The sequence below is a fragment of the Schistocerca piceifrons genome, chromosome 6 (genome assembly GCF_021461385.2).
Source record: "Schistocerca piceifrons isolate TAMUIC-IGC-003096 chromosome 6, iqSchPice1.1, whole genome shotgun sequence".
NCBI lineage: Eukaryota > Metazoa > Arthropoda > Insecta > Orthoptera > Acrididae > Schistocerca > Schistocerca piceifrons.
The window spans coordinates 382,682,696-382,703,559 of record NC_060143.1 but is presented as its reverse complement, the minus strand read 5'-3'; the positions used below and the strand labels follow the sequence as shown (position 1 = coordinate 382,703,559).

Here is a 20,864-nt window from a genome sequence, read left to right as displayed (position 1 = left end):
CCGCTAGTCTGCTCTCCGAAATCCTTTGTTGTTTTTTGACAGAATTATACTTTCGACTGAGTTGTTTCCTTCTCCCTGAACTTCAATTTGTAGACAGAGCGACCAAAATACTGGGAATTTGTCGTACTCTCCGCAAAACGAAATTGCCGCTTATTCGCAATTTTGTGATTTAGTTCGCTAGTGAAACCTAATATTCACGGAAACATAGACGGAAAGATTGGAAAAAAATATTCGCTTATGAAGAACCTGGTATATGTATTAGGCTGACTTGTACCATACCGTCTTCTCTGCCTCGTGATGACTGGGTGTTGTGTGCTATCTTTAGGTTAGTTAGGTTTAAGTAGTGCTAAGTTCTAGGGGACTGATGACCATAGATGTAAAGTCCCATAGTGCTCAGAGCCATTTGAACCATTTTTGAACCATACCGTCGGACAGTCGAGTACCTAATTTCGTTGGGTATGCATAAATCTCTTAACCTCACTTCTCATTTTGGTAACGATAAACCGTCTGTTGCGTCATGAAGACTTGAGAGCATAAACGGAACCGATTACTGCCAGCTAAGGCCATTAGACTGGCAATGCCCGCTAATCAGTGTAGCAAGTGCGGAACCAGCAGCCAGTAACCACGGGGTCCGCTCGCTGTGATTACGAGGCTAAGGCAGAGGTCGACCACGCTCCTCTGGCATGACAGAATAAAACTATCACGAAGCGCGTTCGGTTTGTCAGCTGTGACGAGGTCGTCGTGTGCCGCAAACTGGGACAACGAACCCATCCGCAGATCCACGGTCGACCGACCTCTTCATCCCGATGCACTATTGTTACTGTCTAACATGTAAAGCCACGATACTTCCCCTCATTTCTGTTAGAGAGAGATACACACATGTACAGGGTGTTACAAAAAGGTATGGCCAAACTTTCAGGGAACATTCCTCACACACAAATAAAGAAAAGAAGTTATGTGGACATGTGTCCGGAAACGCTTAATTTCCATGTTAGAGCTCGTTTTAGTTTCATCAGTATGTACTGTACTTCCTCGATTCACTGCCAATTGGCCCAATTGAAGGAAGCTAAGGTTGACTTAGGTGCTTGTGTTGACATGCGACTCATTGCTCTACAGTACTAGCATCAAGCACATCAGTATGTAGCATCAACAGGTTAGTGTTCATCACGAACGTGGTTTTGCAGTCAGTGTAATGCTTACAAATGCGGAGTTGGCAGATGCTCATTTGATGTATGGATTAGCACGGGGCAAAAGCCGTGGCGCGGTACGTTTGTATCGAGACAGATTTCCAGAACGAAGGTGACCTGACAGGAAGATGTTCGAAGCAATTGATCGGCGTCTTAGGGAGCACGGAACATTTTGGCCTATGACTCGCGACTGGGGAAGACCTAGAACGACGAGGACACCTGCAATGGACGAGGCAATTCTTCGTGCAGTTGACGATAACCCTAATGTCAGCGTCAGAGAAGTTGCTGCTGTACAAGGTAACGTTGACCATGTCACTGTATGGAGAGTGCTACGGGAGAACCAGTTGTTTCCATACCATGTACAGCGTGTGCAGGCACTGTCAGCAACTGATTGGCCTGCACGGGTACACTTCTGCGAATGGTTCATCCAACAATGTGTCAATCTTCATTTCAGTGCAAATGTTCTCTTTATGGATGAGGCTTCATTCCAACGTGATCAAATTGTAAATTTTCACAATCAACATGTGTGGGCTGACGAGAATCCGCACTCAATTGTGCAATCACGTCATCAACACGGATTTTCTGCGAACGTTTGGGCAGGCATTGTTGGTGATGTCTTGATTGGGCCCCATGTTCATCCACCTACGCTCAATGGAGCACGTTGTCACGAATTCATACGGGATACTCTACCTGTGCTGCTAGAACATGTGCCTTTACAAGTACGACACAACATGTGGTTCATGCACGATGGAGCTCCTGCACATTTCAGTCGAAGTGTTCGTACGCTTCTCAACAACAGATTCGGTGACCGATGGATTGGTAGAAGCGGACCAATTCAATGGCCTCCACGCTCTCCTGACCTCAACCCTCTTGACTTTCATTTATGGGGGCATTTGAAAGCTCTTGTCTACGCAACCCCGGTACCAAATGTAGAGACTCTTCGCGCTCGTATTGTGGACGGCTGTCATACAATACGCCATTCTCCAGAGCTGCATCAGCGCATCAGGGATTCCATGCAACGGAGGGTGGATGCATGTATCCTCGCTAACGGAGGACATTTTGAACATTTCCTGTAACAAAGTGTTTGAAGTCACGCTGGTACGTTCTGTTGCTGCGTGTTTCCATTCCATGATTAATGTGATTTGAAGACAAGTAATAAAATGAACTCTAACATGGAAAGTAAGCGTTTCCGGACACATGTCCACATAACATATTTTCTTTCTTTATGTGTGTGGAATGTTTCCCGAAAGTTTGGTTCAAAAATGGTTCAAATGGCTCGGAGCACTATGGGACTCAACTGCTGTGGTCATTAGTCCCCTAGAACTTAGAACTACTTAAACCTAACTAACCTAAGGACATCACACACATCCATGCCCGAGGCAGGATTCGAACCTGCGACCGTAGCAGTTGCACGGTTCCGGACTGCGCGCCTAGAACCGCAAGACCACCGCGGCCGGCTGAAAGTTTGGCCGTACGTTTTTGTAACACCCTGTATAACAACAGAGAGCAGCAGCATTTGCGTAGGGTTGTCAGTGCTGACGGCCAAGCAGCACTGCGTGAAATAACCGCAGAAATTAACGTGGGACGTACGAAAAATGTATCAGTTAGTACAGTGAGGCGAAATTTGGCGTTAGTTGGCTCTGGAAGCAGACGATCGAAGCGATTGTCCCCTTTGCTAACAACTCATAGCTCGCAGCGCCTCTTCCGGGTTCGTGACCAAATTGGTTGGACCCTGGACGACAGGAAACCCTGGCCTGGTCAAATGAGTCACGATTTCAGTTGGTAAGAGCTGCTGGTAGGATTTGAGTGTGGAGCAGACGCCACGGAGCCGTGGATCCAAGTTGTCAACAAGTCACTACGCAAGCTGGTGGTGGCTTCATAATGTTGTAGGCTGTGTTGACATGGAATGGACTGGATCCTCTGGTCCGACTCAACCGATCATTGACTGGAAATGGCTATGTTCGGCTACTTAATGAACTTCACGTTCCCAATTAATGATGAAATTTTGGTGAATGACTGTGTGCCATGCCATAGGGTTACAGTTGTTCTCGATTTGTCCGAAGGACATTCTGGACAATTCAAGCGAATGATATGGTCACCACCCGTCGAACATTGATGGAACACAATCGAGAGACGAGCTCGTGCACAAAATCCTGCACCGGCAACAGTTTCGCAATTATGGACCGCTGTACAGTCAGCATAGCTCAATACTTCTGCAGGGGACTTCCAACGACTTAAGTCCATGCCACGTCTAGCTGCCGCACTGCGCCGGGCAAAAGATGGTTCAAACGGCTCTGAGCACTATGGGACTTAACATCTACGGTCATCAGTCCCCCAGAACTTAGAACTACTTAAACCTAACTAACCTATGGACATCACACACATCCATGCCCGAGGCAGGATTCGAACATGCGACCGTAGCAGTCGCGCGGCTCCGGACTGAGCGCCTAGAACCGCTAGACCACCGCGGCCGGCCAAAAGATGGTCCGACACGATAGTAGATTTTACAATAGGAACCATATGTAGCGGCATAAAAATCGGCAGTAACTTAAAGATGTTACCGCACGTGTCTTTGTATAGCTTAAGGAAGCACGGAGGTATGGGAGGGTACATCTCAGGGCAGTTTATTCACGATTTTCTGGAAGACTACGGATATTTACTAACAATGGCGCCCTCTTTAAAGAACGAAATATGGTTAATAAACAGCAGAAGGCTGAACGTTTGCAGAAAGACGTCGTGTCTCTATTCAAAATGTGAAGTTTTCTTCATTACGCTACACCAGATCAGTGAATGTGGAATGTTAGAAATTAGTATAGAATTAAATACCTAACGTACCAGATAATGTACCACAGGAGTAACTTTATGGGTCGGCAGGGGTGGGCGAGCGGTTCTAGGCGCTACGGTCTGGAACCGTGCGACCGCTACGGTCGCAGGTTCGAATCCTGCCTCGGGCATGGATGTGTCTGATGTCCATAGGTTAGTCAGGTTAAAGTAGTTCTAAGTTATAGGGAACTGATGACCACAGCAGTTAAGTCCCATAGTGCTCAGAGCCATTTGAACCACTTTTTTGAATATACTTTCTGAATCAGATGTGAAAACTGTGAACAGAAATAACAGAATAGGCTGATGCTGAAGTCTTTTTCCATGAACAGTGAAAATGTAGTAAGCTATAAACTTTTCCCTTGCATTATTTGTGTGTGTGTGTGTGTGTGTGTGTGTATGTGTGTGTGTGTGTGTGTGTGTGTGTGTGTGGAGGGGCGAAAGAAAATATCGAAAGGGTTGAGATAATGGCTAAAGTTTGTTGGAAGTTACTAAGTATTCTCATTATCAAATACTGGATGAATAGCGGCTGGGTATTTGTGCGCCATGAGCTTATACTTAATGTTTGAAACGTGTAACGTAAGATTGTACCTCCAAGTGAGCAGAATATTGCCGCAGAATCAGCACAGTAGCACCGTGCTGTAGTGGTTATGACACGAAATTGTTGCATGGAGGGTTGTGAGTTCAAAACTCACCTGGCCTATTCAATTTTAATTTCTACATTCCGTTCGAGTACACTCTAGAAGGATCCACACATGTCAAGAATCATCGTACTGGGATGTTTTGTAGCTGTATTTATACGGTATGTGTTCAGGCCGTACAGCTCGCTCCGCGCTCTTGGATGTGCAAGTGCTGAATAAACTTTCGTTAAGTGAAGTTAGTGTTCGCCATTCATCTAATTACATCTTCTACGTCACAATATGATAGCTTTTAAATTTTCAGTCATCAGTTATATGACATATTGAATATTAAATTTTTGGTGCACTGGAAGCCGTTAGATACGCAACCTCTAGCAGGGACTGCGGACCATGCATCGAAGTAGCCATTTAGTAACATAGGTTTTTTTTACTTCTCGCTTCGTTGGCACCACAAAAACACAGCTTTGGAAGGATTCAGAAGCTACCTCACTGTGGGGTGATGAAAATTACTGTCCAAAACTTTGTTTTTGTTAGCAAGACGTTAATACACTCCTGGAAATTGATATAAGAACACCGAGAATTCATTGTCCCAGGAAGGGGAAACTTTATTGACACATTCCTGGGGTCAGATACATCACATGATCACACTGACAGAACCACAGGCAACAGAGCATGCACAATGTCGGCACTAGTACAGTGTATATCCACCTTTCGCAGCAATGCAGGCTGCTATTCTCCCATGGAGACGATCGTAGAGATGCTGGATGTAGTCCTGTGGAACGGATTGCCATGCCATTTCCACCTGGCGCCTCACTTGGACCAGCGTTCGTGCTGGACGTGCAGACCGCATGAGACGACGCTTCATCCAGTCCCAAACATGCTCAATGGGGGACAGATCCGGAGATCTTGCAGGCCAGGGTAGTTGACTTACACCTTCTAGAGCACGTTGGGTGGCACGGGATACATGCGGACGTGCATTGTCCTGTTGGAACAGCAAGTTCCCTTGCCGGTCTAGGAATGGTAGAACGATGGGTTCGATGACGGTTTGGATGTACCGTGCACTATTCAGTGTCCCCTCGACGATCACCAGTGGTGTACGGCCAGTGTAGGAGATCGCTCCCCACACCATGATGCCGGGTGTTGGCCCTGTGTGCCTCGGTCGTATGCAGTCCTGATTGTGGCACTCACCTGCACGGCGCCAAACACGCGTACGACCATCATTGGCACCAAGGCAGAAGCGACTCTCATCGCTGAAGACGACACGTCTCCATTCGTCCCTCCATTCACGCCTGTCGCGACACCACTGGAGGCGGGCTGCACGATGTTGGGGCGTGAGTGGAAGACGGCCTAACGGTGTGCGGGACCGTAGCCCAGCTTCATGGAGACGGTTGCGAATGGTCCTCGCCGATACCCCAGGAGCAACAGTGTCCCTAATTTGCTAGGAAGTGGCGGTGCGGTCCCCTGCGGCACTGCGTAGGATCCTACGGTCTTGGCGTGCATCCGTGCGTCGCTGCGGTCCGGTCCCAGGTCGACGGGCACGTGCCCCTTCCGCCGACCACTGGAGACAACATCGATGTACTGTGGAGACCTCACGCCCCACGTGTTGAGCAATTCGGCGGTACGTCCACCCGGCCTCCCGCATGCCCACTATACGCCCTCGCTCAAAGTCCGTCAACTGCACATACGGTTCACGTCCACGCTGTCGCGGCATGCTACCAGTGTTAAAGACTGCGATGGAGCTCCGTATGCCACGGCAAACTGGCTGACACTGACGGCGGCGGTGCACAAATGCTGCGCAGCTAGCGCCATTCGACGGCCAACACCGCGGTTCCTGGTGTTTCCGCTGTGCCGTGCGTGTGATCATTGCTTGTACAGCCCTCTCGCAGTGTCCGGAGCAAGTATGGTGGGTCTGACACACCGGTGTCAATGTGTTCTTTTTTCCATTTCCAGGAGTGTATATGGACATAACCAGCGGTTACAGCCTGGGCAGACCAGACGCTACTGCCACAAACTGCTTTCATTCCTTTCTGTTTTCTGCTCTGTTCTTCCAGGTGTCGGGAATCGATTTTGACTTTTTTTTTTCTTTGATCACTTCCTTGAACCAATTGGCAGCATCCCCTTTTTTTGTAGAATCCGCCGGGAACAAATATTTCTCACAGTTGAATGCTCAGGCAGCACTGAATCTACTGAAGCCTACTAGTAGCCAGGTGCCAATCCTCTCCAGTCTTGGTACGCACAACATCGATCTCGTTTGCAATAATAATCGAATTTAGCGGGCCTCGACGAAATTCATTATTGACGAGAGCCACGAGTCTGGAAAAACTGCGACAAGGGGTGGTGCTTCTTCATGATAACGCACGTTCCCATACCGCAAATTTTGCTACACATAAGTTAGGCCAACTCGAGCACCTGCCTTACAGCCCCGATCTGTCTGTGACGTCTTCGATCTCTTTAAAAAAGACCTTGAATGGTCGATGATTCCTGTCGGACGAGGATGTACAGGAGGCAGTTACGGACTTCTTCATGCAACAGGATACGGTGTTTTCCAAAAGTGATACCTTCAACCCAGTGCGTCGGTGGGATGATTGCCTGGGTGCTCAAGGCGAGTTTGCCTGAGCGGCGTACCTATTCTGGACAGTACAGCCTTCCAACAGTAAAGTTTTGGTCGTTCCTTGAGCTTTAAAATAATACTACTGCCTATCACTAAAAATTGTGCATATGTACACTGAAGAGCCAAGGAAACTGGTACACCTGCCTAATACCGTGTAGGGCCTCGCGAGCACGCTGAAGTGCCGCAACACGACGATGCGTGGACTCGACTAATGTCTGAAGCAATGCTGGAGGGAACTGACACCATGAATCCTGCAGGGCTGTCCATAAATCCGTAAGATTACGAGGGGGTGGATGTCTCCTCTAAACAGCACGTTGCAAGGCACCCCAGAAATGCTCAATAATGTTCATGTCTGGGGAGTTTGGTGACCAGCGGATGTGTGTAAATTCAGAAGAGCGTTCCTGGAGCCACTCTGTAGCAATTCTGGACGTATGGAATGTCACATTGACCTGCTGAAATTGCCCAAGTCCATCAGAATGCACTGTGGACATGAATGGATGCAGATGATAAGACAGGATGCTTGCGTACGTGTTACCTGTCAGAGTCGTATCTAGACATTTCAGAGGTCCTATTTCAGTCCAACTGCACACGCCTCACACCATGACAGAGTCTCCACCAGCTTCAACAGTCCCCTGCTGACATTCAGGGTCCATGGATTCATGAGTTTGTCCCCATACCCGTGCACGTCCATTCGCTCGATACAATTTGAAACGAGACTCGTCCGACCAGGAAACATGTTTCCAATCATCAACACCCCAATATCGGTGTTGACGGGTCCAGGCGAGACATACAGCTTTGTGTAATCCACTCATCAAGGGTACACGAGGGCGGAGCCCATATCGATGATGTTTCGTTGAATGGTTCGCACGGTGATGTTGATGGCCCAGCACTGAAATCTGCAGATTTGCGGAAGGGTTCAACTTCGAGGGGTCACGCTGAACGATTCTCTTCTATCGTCGTTGGTCCCGTTCTTGCAGAATCTTTTTCGGTCCCAGCGATGTCGGAGATCTGATGCTTTACCGGATTCCTGATATTCACGGTATACTTGTTAAGTGGTCGTACGGGAAAATCCTCACTTCACCGCTGCCTCGGAGATGCTGTGCCCCATTGCTCGTGCACCGACTATAACATTACTTTCAAACTCACTTCAATCTTGATAACCTGTCATTGTAGCAGCGTTAACCGATCTAACAACTGCACCAGATACTTGTTGCCTTATATAGGCATTGCCGACTACAGCGCCGTTTTCTGCCTGTTTACATATCTTTGTATTTGAATACGCATGCCTACAGCAGTTTCTTTGGCGCTTCAGAGTACGCTTACAGCCAAATTGAGCTGGTTGAAGAAAGCAGTCCAAGTATTCTGCTGCGTTATTCAGGTGCATATAGTACATCAACAACTGACTCAATGCAGATTATTTGATTGTTTAGGACCCTATCTCTTCGTGTTGGAGAAAGAGCAGCTTAGTACTTCGTGAAAACTGCGGACCCAACAGAGTAAAGGAAATATGTGGAAGTAGAGTAGTCTAATATCATCTCCGTCGCAGGGTATATTGTAGATATGTGATGAAAGAGATGGGACACTTTTGCCACTGGGTGGTGGAGATGCGTTTGTTTCCACATTCCACACATATTGCAGTGACTCGGTTTGAACCAATCACCGCTTTCATCCATTATTTGACATGGGCACGGTTCCTGGAATTGGGAGATGAGTGAAAATCAGCTACCGTTGTGGAGCAACAGGTATTCCTAATCAAATCCTACTGAAATATCCAATTTATTAACCGTCAAGGCAAAAGAGAAACAGCACTTGCATGACTTTTTTCGGGAGATCCATTGTGTGATGAAGAGAAAGCCACAGATTTTTCGGTAAAAAAAGTACGTGCTGTTTGGGTAATGCGGGCTCACGACTGAAGAACACTACGTGCTGTGGAGGAAGAGGAGGAGGATGCCTAGGCACCATGATAGGAAGGAAATGACCGAATGAAGGGAAGAGGGTCCAGTAAACCGTCACTTTGTCTACCAGTCCGAAGTCAAATTTGAGAGGGAGGCTACATCTCTAGTACCACTACGCGTAACACAGACGGTGAAACTGAAAACACGCCATGCACCGTCGCCTTTTTCAAGTTTGTGGAGTACCTGATGCCAGCGCGATAGGAAACTTTACGGAGAGTACCATCACCAAAAAAATTATTTAAGATTAGTTAAGAACTCACCTAATAACATCCTAACGGAACAAATCGAGAAAACAGTACTCGGATTAGAAAAGGCGTAGATCGTCGATGAAATCTTCCCCACCTATTGTTCAGCCTGTACACTAAAGAAGCAATGACGGGAATAAAAGAAAGTACGTTTAAAATTCAGGAAGAAAGGATATCAGTCCTAAGATTCACTTACTACATTTCCATCCTCGGTCAAAGTCAGGAATATTGAAAGTCCGCTAAATGGAGTGGCCTTCTGAGCACAAAATATGGATCGAGAGGAAAAAAGGATAATGGTTCAAAATGGTTCAAATGGCTCTGAGCACTATGCGACTCAACTTCTGAGATCATCAGTCGCCTAGGATTTAGAACTAATTAAACCTAACTAAACTAAGGACATCACACACATCCATGCCCGAGGCAAGATTCGAACCTGCGACCGTAGCGGTCGCTCGGCTCCAGACTGTAGCGCCTAGAACCGCACGGCCACTCCGGCCGGCTAAAGGGTAATGTGATAATGTGGAGTAGCAGGAACGAGATGAGCTATAAACTTTAAAATTGGAAACGACATTGTATTCTCGAAGGAAATTAGTCATGACCAAAGAAGCTCTGTCAATAGAAGCCGTGGATTATATATGCGAAGAGCGTCTTCCATGTAAAAAATAAATTAAATAAAAATTGACGTTAACTAGAAGAGCTCAATATTGTATGGAAGTGGATCATGGAATGTAAGGTAAACCAGAACTCGGGAATGGTATCAGTGTTTGGGATGTAATGTTACAGAATATTGCAGAAAATTCAGTGTACTGATAAGAACTGAGGTACTCCGCAGGAACAGCTACGGTATGAGTATAAGATAAACATGACTTGAAGAAGAGACACGATAGTAGGACGTGATGCAAGACGTTATCGAATGACTTCCACATTATCAAAGGATGGCACGGGAGAAGTGGTCGTGACGTGCCGCATTTACCCAGTGGGACGAATGATGGAAAAAATAAAATAGCAACAAGCACTCCCATACTTGGGGCTTGCGTCCTCATCTTTTGTTATACGCGGTCCAGTCACATTGGTGTGATCACCGCCTGTGTCCGTCAACATACAATAACCAGTTCTAGACGATAGCTTTTTGAGTGAACAGAAATGATCTCGAATGCATCGAAGGAATGCCTATCGATCTATCATACTGTCACTTGTGTTTGTCAGAGTTTTACATACATTTCTTTCTATTTCGCGGAGGACCTCATTTATCTTACCAGGCCATGTAATTTTCAACATTCTTCTGTATGACCACATCTCAAATGCTTCGATATTCTTCTGTTCCGGTTTTCCAACTGTCCATGATTCACTACGATACAATGCTGTGCTCCAAACGTACACTCTCAGAAATTTCTTCCTCAAATTAAGGCCTATGTTCCATATTAGTAAACTTGTCTTGCCCATGAATGCCCTCTTTACTGTGCTAGTCTGCTTTTTACGTCCTCAGGGATTCGTCCGCCATAGTTTGGTTTACTTTTAAAAAAGCAGAATTTCCTTCGTCTACCCCATAGTCACCAATTCTCATGTTAAATTTCTCACTCCTTCCCATAAGATGTGTCTTTTTCGGTTTAATCTCCATCACCATTCTGTACTCATTGCACTGTTCATTTCGTTCAACAGATTATGTATTCTTCCTCACTTTCACTGAGTGTAATAATGTCATCAGCCAATCTTGTCATTGATATCCTTTCGCTCCTTTGATGAGCATACTGAACAGTAAGTGCGAAACACTTCATACCTGTCTTAAACCCTTTTTGATCCGAGCACTTTGTTCTTAGTCATACAATCTTATTGTTTCCTTCTGGTTCTTGTACGTAATGTAGATTACCCATCTTTCTCTATAACTTGCTTGAATTTTTCTCAGAATTTTGAACATCTAACACCATTTTACACTGACGAAAGCTTTTTCTAGGTCGATGAATCCGATGAGCGTATCTTGGTTTTTTTTTCTTAAGCCTTGCTTCCGTCATTGATAGCAACGTGAGAACTGGATCTCTGGCGCCTTAACTTTTCTTATAGTCAAACTAATCGCCATTTAAATTATGTACACTTTTGTTTTCCATTCTTCTGCACATTATTCTTGTTAGCGACTTGGATTGGTTAGATGTTAAGCTGCTTGTGTGATAGGTACCACACTTATCTGCCCATGCTATCTTCAGAATTGTGTGGATGATATTTTTTCCGAAAGTCTGATAGTGCGTCGCTAGTCTCATAGAGCCCCTACACACTAACTTTAGTTGTTTGTTGCCATTTCCTTCTATGATTTCAAAATTTCGATGTAATATTATCTACGTTTCTGCCTTATTTGGAATTCTGACCCTAATACTGGATCCCCTACGTCATCCATATCGATTCAAATTTCTTCTTCGATCACGTCATAGACAAAGCCTACCCCCTTATACAGGGCTTCCATATACTCATTACACCAGTTCAATCTTTGCATTTAACATAGGAATTTCCATTGCATTCATAATGCTACCATCCTTGCTTTTTATTTCACCGAAATTTCTTCAAATTTTTCGTGCTTCCTTTTCGCCGTGGCTACCCTGCACTAGATGTTTACTACATTAATAAGGGATCTATACAACTGTTCTCCTTTCTTTCAATTGAAATACATCATCTGACACCCAAGGTTTCTTCGAAGTTACGTTCCTTGTACCTACGTTTGTCTGCCCAATATCTATGGTTGTTCTTTTTACTGACGTCCACGTCTCTTGAACTGAACTGCATACCGTGGTATTCCTTATCGTGGCATCCATATCCTTAGCGAACTTAGCATATAGCCATTCCACAGTACCTCAGTATTCCATTTTCTTCCACGTTGATTCTTTCTGACGGGTCTCTTGAACACAAGTCTTCTCCTCGTCATTACTAAATCATGATCTGAGTCTATGTCTGCACCTGGGTACGCCTCAAAGTCCAACATTTGATATCGGAATCAGTGTCTGACTACGATGTTAGCCAGTTGGAACAAGTCATATCAGATACTAAGCAATTTCATCGCCATTCCATCTGCCTTCTGTTGCTCTTGTTCTAGCGCATGCTTCTGTGCTTTTACGCATTCTATGTCTGACTCACTCGTGCATGATTTATTGCGTGCACTGCTGCAGTGCGGTGACCTTGACGCCGTCGTGTCTTCTGCACAGGTCAGAAGACGATCCTGCACGGCGTGACTGGCCGCTTCCGCAGCGGTCAGCTGACCGCCATCATGGGCTCCTCCGGTGCTGGCAAGAGCTCCCTCATGGACATACTCACCGGCAACAGGTACGTCACCCTAAGGCAAGTTACCACACTATTTTCAAAATTCCTTCAGGACTGACACGTGGGCAGCTGAACACGAAGAGACGTCGTGCCAACACTGCCACTAACCGCACAGAACAAACGCGTAATCTTGTATTTCATTCAACTCGCTGAACTCTCCATCTGTTCGGTTTACAAACATGGGATTGACGTCAGTGTCTCTTGCAAGATCTTCAAACGTCTCCACGTTCGTATTCAATAATTAATTTTATAATAAACTTCGCAAATTGCATCTGTTGGCGAGATCTGTTCTACAACTGAGAACAAATACGAGCAGAGATTGAATGATTAATTTTACTCATTTTCATTATTTAACTTACCGTTTTCAATCGATGTATTTCGACGCCTTTGTTCTCTCGAGAACTAGAGTAATTTCTGCTTCCAGGACAAGATTCAGGTTTTGCTTTAAAATATGTGCCGTGAAATTACTTGCTGCAGGCACTTCATCTGGTAGAGCATTATCACAATTTCAACATGCAAATGCGTCTGAAAATCAGAATACGACGTGAAGCACACACCAACACTACTTCCAGCCAACTTCATACGACAGCTTCCAATTAACTAGTCGCCGAGGAGAGCGAAGTCTCTTATCGATAATCTTTTCTTTAACGTTATTTTCGTCTGTAATCTCATCGGCTGGAGTAGAATTGACTTCAGTGATAAGTCTCGCTTCGAACTGAGCCCCAATAACAAGCGAAGACGTAGCTGGGACGCACCAGACGACAGTGGGATAGCAACCTGACTGTCGCTTGCCATGTGGCCCTACATCCAGGAGTGATGGGCCCCTTTGGTTGTCGTCGCGGCCCTCTTACAGCGCGGCGGTACATCGACGACATTCCACTCCCGTTTTGTTGCCCTTCATGGCAAACCATCCTGGTCTTTACATTCAGCAAGGTAATGCCCGCCTGCACACGACGAAAGTTTTTACTGCTTGTCTTCGTGCTCGCCGATCCCTATTTTGGCCATCAAGGTCGCCCCGGATTTGTCTTCCAGATTGAGAGCTTCTGGAACATTATGGACAGGGCCCTCCAAACGTCTCTGGATTTTGATGGTCTGACTCGTCAATAGGGCAGAATTGGTACGATATCGCTACAACTCTATCAATGTCAAACCAAATAACTGCTTGCATAAAGCCCAGTTGCAGACCAACGCGTTACTGACTTGTTCATGTTTTGAAGCTCTATACAGTATTTCTGAAATTGTAATAATTTGTTTTGTCTGTACACGTTCATTACATCTGCCGATTTCCGTTCCATCCCGATAATTCCTTTGTGGCGCGGAGTATTTTTTGTCTTACTGTACCTTAGCTTTGTATTGTCTGAGCAAAATTGTATGTTTTGTATTGTTTTCCAATTATACTTTCCGTTTTCTTACAGGTTTAAATGACATGAAAATAGTAGTTTCCTGCTATACAAATTACTATTTGCATGTCATTTGTATAGCAGGAAACTACTATTTTCATGTCATATAAACCTGTAAGAAAACGGAAAGTATAATTGGAAAAACAATACAAATCATACAATTTTGCACAGACAATACAAAGCTAAGGTACAGTAAGACAAAAAAAAAAAAAAGAATACAACGCGCCACAAAGGAATTAACGAGATGGAACGGAAATCGGCAGATGTAATGAACATGTACAGACAAAAACAAATTATTACAATTTCAGAAATACTGTATAGAGCTTCAAAACATGAACAAGACAGTAACGCGTTGTTGGATGTATTCCAATCTCTGCCAATAATAGTTTGCATAGCATGAAAAGGTACCCGTGGTCTAGGGCTAGCGTCTTTGATTCATAATCAAAACGTCTTCGGTCCCGGGTTCGATCCCCGCCACTGCCTAAATTTTGATAAATAATCAGCATTGGCGGCCGAAGACTTCCGGCATAAGAAGTCAGCCTCATTCTGCCAACGGCCTTGTCAAAGAAGGCGGAGGAACGGATAGGAGTTCAGGGCACTCTCTTGTCCTAGGGGTGGGAAATTGCCCCTAAAGGCGGAAGAATCAGCAATGATCAACTACATGAGAATTCAGAATTAAATACACGTAACGTGTATCCACAGGACATGTGGCCTGTAATTGAAGAAGTGTCATGATGATCTCTCCATTGGCAAAAGATTCCGGAATAGTGCCCCATTCGGATCTCCGGGAGGGGACTGCCAAGGGGGAGGTTACCATGAGAAAAAGATTGAATAATCTACGAGAGGATAACGTTCTACGAGTCGGTGAGTGGAATGTCAGAAGCTTGAACGTGGTAGGGAAACTAGAAAATCTGAAACGGGAAATGCAAAGGCTCAATCTAGATATAGTAGGGGTCAGTGAAGTGAAGTGGAAGGAAGACAAGGATTTCTGGTCAGATGAGTATCGGGTAATATCAACAGCAGCAGAAAGTGGTATAACAGGTGTAGGATTCGTTATGAATAGGAAGGTAGGGCAGAGGGTATGTTACTGTGAACAGTTCAGTGACTGGGTTGTTCTAATCAGATTCGACATCAGACCAACACCGACAACGATACTTCAGGTATACATGCCGACGTCGCAAGCTGATGATGAACAGATAGAGAAAGTGTATGAGGATATTGAAAGGGTAATGCAGTATGTAAAGGGGGACGAAAATCTAATAGTCATGGGCGACTGGAATGCAGTTGTAGGGGAAGGAGTAGAAGAAAAGGTTACAGGAGAATATGGGCTTGGGACAAGGAATGAAAGAGGAGAAAGATTAACGAGTTCTGTAACAAGTTTCAGCTAGTCATAGCGAATACCCTGTTCAAGAATCACAAGAGGAGGAGGTATACTTGGAAAAGGCCGGGAGATACGGGAAGATTTCGATTAGATTACGTCATGGTCAGACAGAGATTCCTAAATCAGATACTGGATTGTAAGGCGTACCCAGGAGCAGATATAGACTCAGATCACAATATAGTAGTGATGAAGAGTAGGCTGAAGTTCAAGACATTAGTCAGGAAGAATCAATACGCAAAGAAGTGGGATACGGAAGTACTAAGGAATGACGAGATACGTTTGAAGTTCTCTAACGCTATAGATACAGCAATAAGGAATAGAGCAGTAGGCAGTACAGTTGAAGAGGAATGGACATCTCTAAAAAGGGCCATCACAGAATTTGGGAAGGAAAACATAGGTACAAAGAAGGTAGCTGCGAAGAAACCATGGGTAACATAAGAAATACTTCAGTTGATTGATGAAAGGAGGAAGTACAAACATGTTCCGGGAAAATCAGGAATACAGAAATACAAGTTGCTGAGGAAATAAATAAATAGGAAGTGCAGGGAGGCTAAGACGAAATGGCTGCAGGAAAAATGTGAAGACATCGAAAAAGATATGATTGTCGGAAGGACAGACTCAGCATACAGGAAAGTCAAAACAACCTTTGGTGACATTAAAAGCAACGGTGGTAACATTAAGAGTGCAACGGGAATTCCACTGTTAAATGCAGAGGAGAGAGCAGATAGGTGGAAAGAATACATTGAATGCCTCTATGAGGGTGAAGATTTGTCTGATGTGATAGAAGAAGAAACAGGAGTCGATTTAGAAGAGATAGGAGATCCAGTATTAGAATCGGAATTTAAAAGAGCTTTGGAGGACTTACGGTCAAATAAGGCAGAAGGGATAGATAACATTCCATCAGATTTTCTAAAATCATTGGGGGAAGTGGCAACAAAACGACTATTCACGTTGATCTGTAGAATATATGAGTCTGGCGATATACCATGTGGCTTTCGGAAAAGCATCATCCACACAATTCCGAAGACGGCAAGGGCTGACAAGTGCGAGAATTATCGCACAATCTGCTTAACAGCTCATGCATCGAAGCTGCTTACAAGAATAATATACAGAAGAATGGAAAAGAAAATTGAGAATGCGCTAGGTGACGATCAGTTTGGCTTTAGGAAAAGTAAAGGGACGAGAGAGGCAATTCTGACGTTACGGCTAATAATGGAGGCAAGGCTAAAAAAAATCAAGACACTTTCATAGGTTTGTCGACCTGGAAAAAGCGTTCGACAATAAAAAATGGTGCAAGCTGTTCGAGATTCTGAAAAAATTAGGGGTAAGCTATAGGGAGAGACGGGTCATATACAAATGGCTCTGAGCACTATGGGACTTAACATCTATGGTCATCAGTCCCCTAGGACTTAGAACAACTTAAACCTAACTAACGTAAGGACATCACACAACACCCAGTCATCACGAGGCAGAGAAAATCCCTGACCCCGCCGGGAATCGAACGCGGGAACCCGGGCGTGGGAAGCGAGAACGCTACCGCACGACCACGAGCTGCGGACGTCATTTATAATATGTACAACAACCAAGAGGGAATAATAAGAGTGGACGATCAAGAACGAAGTGCTCGTATTAAGAAGGGTGTAAGACAAGGCTGTAGCCTTTCGCCCCTACTCTTCAATCTGTACATCGAGGAAGCAATGAGGGAAATAAAAGAAAGGTTCAGGAGTGGAATTAAAATACAAGGTGAAAGGATATCAATGATACGATTCGCTGATGACATTGCTATCCTGAGTGAAAGTGAAGAAGAATTAAATGATCTGCTGAATGGAATGAACAGTCTAATGAGTACACAGTATGGTTTGAGAGTAAATCGGAGAAAGACGAAGGTAATGAGAAGTAGTAGAAATGAGAACAGCGAGAAACTTAACATCAGGATTGATGGTCACGAAGTCAATGATGTTAAGGAATTCTGCTACCTAGGCAGTAAAACAACCAATGACGGACGGAGCAAGGAGGAATCAAAAGCAGACTCGCTATTGCAAAAAAAGGCATTTCTGGCCGAGAGACGTCTTCTAATATCAAATACCGACCTTAATTTGAGGAAGAAATTTCTGAGGACGTACGTCTGGAGTGCAGCATTGTATGGTAGTGAAACATGGACTGTGGGAAAACCGGAACAGAAGAGAATCGAAGCATTTGAGATGTGGTGCTATAGACGAATGTTGAAAATTAGGTGGACTGATAAGGCAAGGAATGAAGAGGTTCTACGCAGAATCGGAGAGGAAAGGAATAAGTGGAAAACACTGATAAGGAGAAGGGACAGGATGATAGGACATCTGCTAAGACATGAGGGAATGACTTCCATGGTATTAGAGGGAACTGTAGAGGGCAAAAACTGTAGAGGAAGACAGAGATTGGAATACGTCAAGCAAATAATTGAGAACGTAGGTTGCAAGTGCTACTCGGAGATGAAGAGGTTAGCACAGGAAAGGAATTCGTGGCGGGCCGCATCAAACCAGTCAGTAGACTGATGACCAAAAAAAAATAGCCGGAAAGGCATTTCTAACCATCCTCTCTGAGAGAGAGAGAGAGAGAGAGAGAGAGAGAGAGAGAGAGAGAGAGAGAGAGAGAGGGGGGGGGGTTGGGGGGGGGGGAGATTAACACCGTTTTTTTTTTCACTTCCTCAATGATTTTTTGGATGTATTCCAATCTCTGTCTTTCCCTACAGTGTCTGCCCTCTATAGCTTCGTGTAGTACCATAGCTGCTATTCCCTGTGTTTCAAAATATGTCCTGTCATTCTGCCCCTTCTTCGTTTCAGTATCCTCCACATGTTCCTTTCTTCGACGAGTTTGCAGAGGACCGCCTCATTACTAATCAGTCCCACTTATTTTCAATATTCTTCCTCAAACCCTTCTGTTTTCTGTTCTGGTTTTCCCATTGTCCATGCTTCACTACCATTCAATACAGTGCTGCAAACATACACTCTCACAAATTTCTTCCTCAGGTTAAGGCCCATGTTTCACATTAGTTCACTTCTCTTCACCATGAATGCCCATTTCGTCAGTGCTAGTTTGCTTTTTATGTCCTCCTTCAATTGATGATTAAATCAAATTACTGCAAAAAGAACATTTATTTTAACAAAACTTGCATATAATACAAAGAAAAAGTGAATAAACAAGTAGGTATAAAACTTTTCGAAAAAATAATAAAGCGTAACAAACCAAATATTATAAAAGATAGGACGAAATACAAATATTTCAAGAAAATAATTGAATTATTTTGTTGCCTAGGCAGAAGAATTCCTTAACTTCGTGTACTCCATGATCTCCCATTCTGGTGCTACTTTTATTGTTGTACACCTTTCTGCTACCTCCCATCGTTTTTTCTTCCTTCGATTTACTCTCAATCCATATTATGTACTCATCAGACTTTTCATTCGACAGCAACAACAACAACAACAAGTGAATCTTATTATTGATATCCTTTCACTCTGAATTTCAATCTTACCCTTAAAACTTCTTCATTTCTGTCATTGCTCCTTAGATGTATGGCTTGAACAGTAGGGGCGAAAGATTGCATCCCTCCCTTGCACCCTTCATAACGCGAACATTTCGTTCGTGGTCTTACGCTCTTATTGTTCCCTTTTGGTTATTGTACGTGTTGTACGAGGGCTATTTGGAAAGTAAGGCCCGATCGGGCGCGAAGTGGAAACCTCAGTGAAATCCGATGCTTTGCACAAATGTGTTAGGCAGTGTATTTAGTATTCCCGTCTATTGCGTCACGTTGCTCATTTCAGGTCTGAGCGCACAGTGAGCACGTAAGGATGCCTACATAAACAGTGTCTCCCGCCAAGCTTGAGGGCTTGGTGAGAGATTTCGCCTATTGACATGCAGCCCACATAACATAATTGTCATGTACTTCCTTCTTCATGACAATTCTTGGCGGCACTCTGCAGAGGCAGTGAAGATGCTCCTACAGCGTTTCCGGTGGTATGCGCTCGATCACCCACAATACAACCCGTATTTGACTCCCCTTGAGTTTCATCTACGCTCACAAGAACCGCTGGCTACGAAGACAACATTTTGGCACAGACAACGAGCGGTAGACAAGCGTAGAGAACTGGCGGAAAGCATAGGCGGTTGCCTTCTATGACGAGAGTATCGACACGTTGGTACAGCACTACGAGAGATGCCGAAGCCGGAGCGGTGAATATGTAGAGGGGAAGTTGAAAGGTGTATCTAACTGCTGTAAATAAAATATTTTTGATTTTCACCTTGGTTTCTTGTTCGCGACCAATTGGACGTCACTTTCCAATCAGTCATCGTACATCAACTCGCCTTCGCCTGTAGCGTACTCCTAGTTTTTTTCAGAATTTCGATCATATTGCACCATTTTGAATAGTAGAACACTTTCTCTACATCGAAAAATCCTATGAGCGTGTCATGGTTATAACATGTCTGGGTAGCTTTTTGTCAGTTTGTTCGGTACAAATTTTGAAATTTATTCTAAAGCAACTTCCCGATGAGCTGGAGACAAAATGTAGCATAGCTCAGAACTCGATGACAATAGAGTATTAACTCGCTTTCGTGTCTGGTGTATGGCGGAGGATACTTCGTGCACCGTTGCTGTTACCCTCTTTTCTTGCTCCACTTGAGAATTTTCCTCTATAAGAACGGTTCCTAGTCCGTGCCTATGTGTGTTCGATTCCAGTTTTTTCCTTAGACATCTTTCCGTGAGGTAATAGGAGGAAATAGTGTACTGCTTTCTCCAAGGTGAAGAGCCATTGAAATGGGCCTTAAGTTTACCACATGCCTCTGCTGTAACCACACTAATATGTTTGAAATCGATAAAAGAAATTATTTGAACAGAAACTATTCAACATAACAATTTTTAAAACGGACTAAAAATGTAAAATAATTTCTCCTTCCCCCATATAGGTCCTAATCCCATAGAGGTAGACCATAAAATTTTCCTTGAGTTTTTTTAATACCTCTGAAAATACTTGTAGAATTTAAAACGAAAAACGTGGGATGCGTGCAACAGATAAATCATGCATGAGTAATTCACCTCTTTACTATTATCTGTCGCATGCGCTTTACATTTTAGTTTTAAATCCTGGAAATATTTTCGTGGGTATTAAAAATTCAGAAGCACACATTTCCAGGACTATCTGTATGGGACTAGGAGAAATTATTTTATACTTTTAGTGCGTTTTACAAACGTATTATGTTAAAAAGGTTTTATTTAGATAAGTATTTCTGAAGTCTTACTTCCATCAATAAACGGGTCAAAACTGCCTCTGTGGTGCCTTTATCATCCCTAAAGC

At 44.3% G+C, this 20,864-nt stretch overlaps 1 protein-coding gene across 1 annotated transcript in view; it reads left to right on the top strand.

Moving 5' to 3' along the window:
* The window catches only part of LOC124802653 (ATP-binding cassette subfamily G member 4-like), a 404,387-nt gene that overhangs the window by 188,823 nt on the left and 194,700 nt on the right, over positions 1-20,864 (top strand). Inside the window, exon 2 of the mRNA XM_047263559.1 lies at positions 12,642-12,759. Coding sequence (XP_047119515.1) covers positions 12,642-12,759 — 118 coding nt within the window. The remainder of the gene's footprint in view (positions 1-12,641; positions 12,760-20,864) is intronic.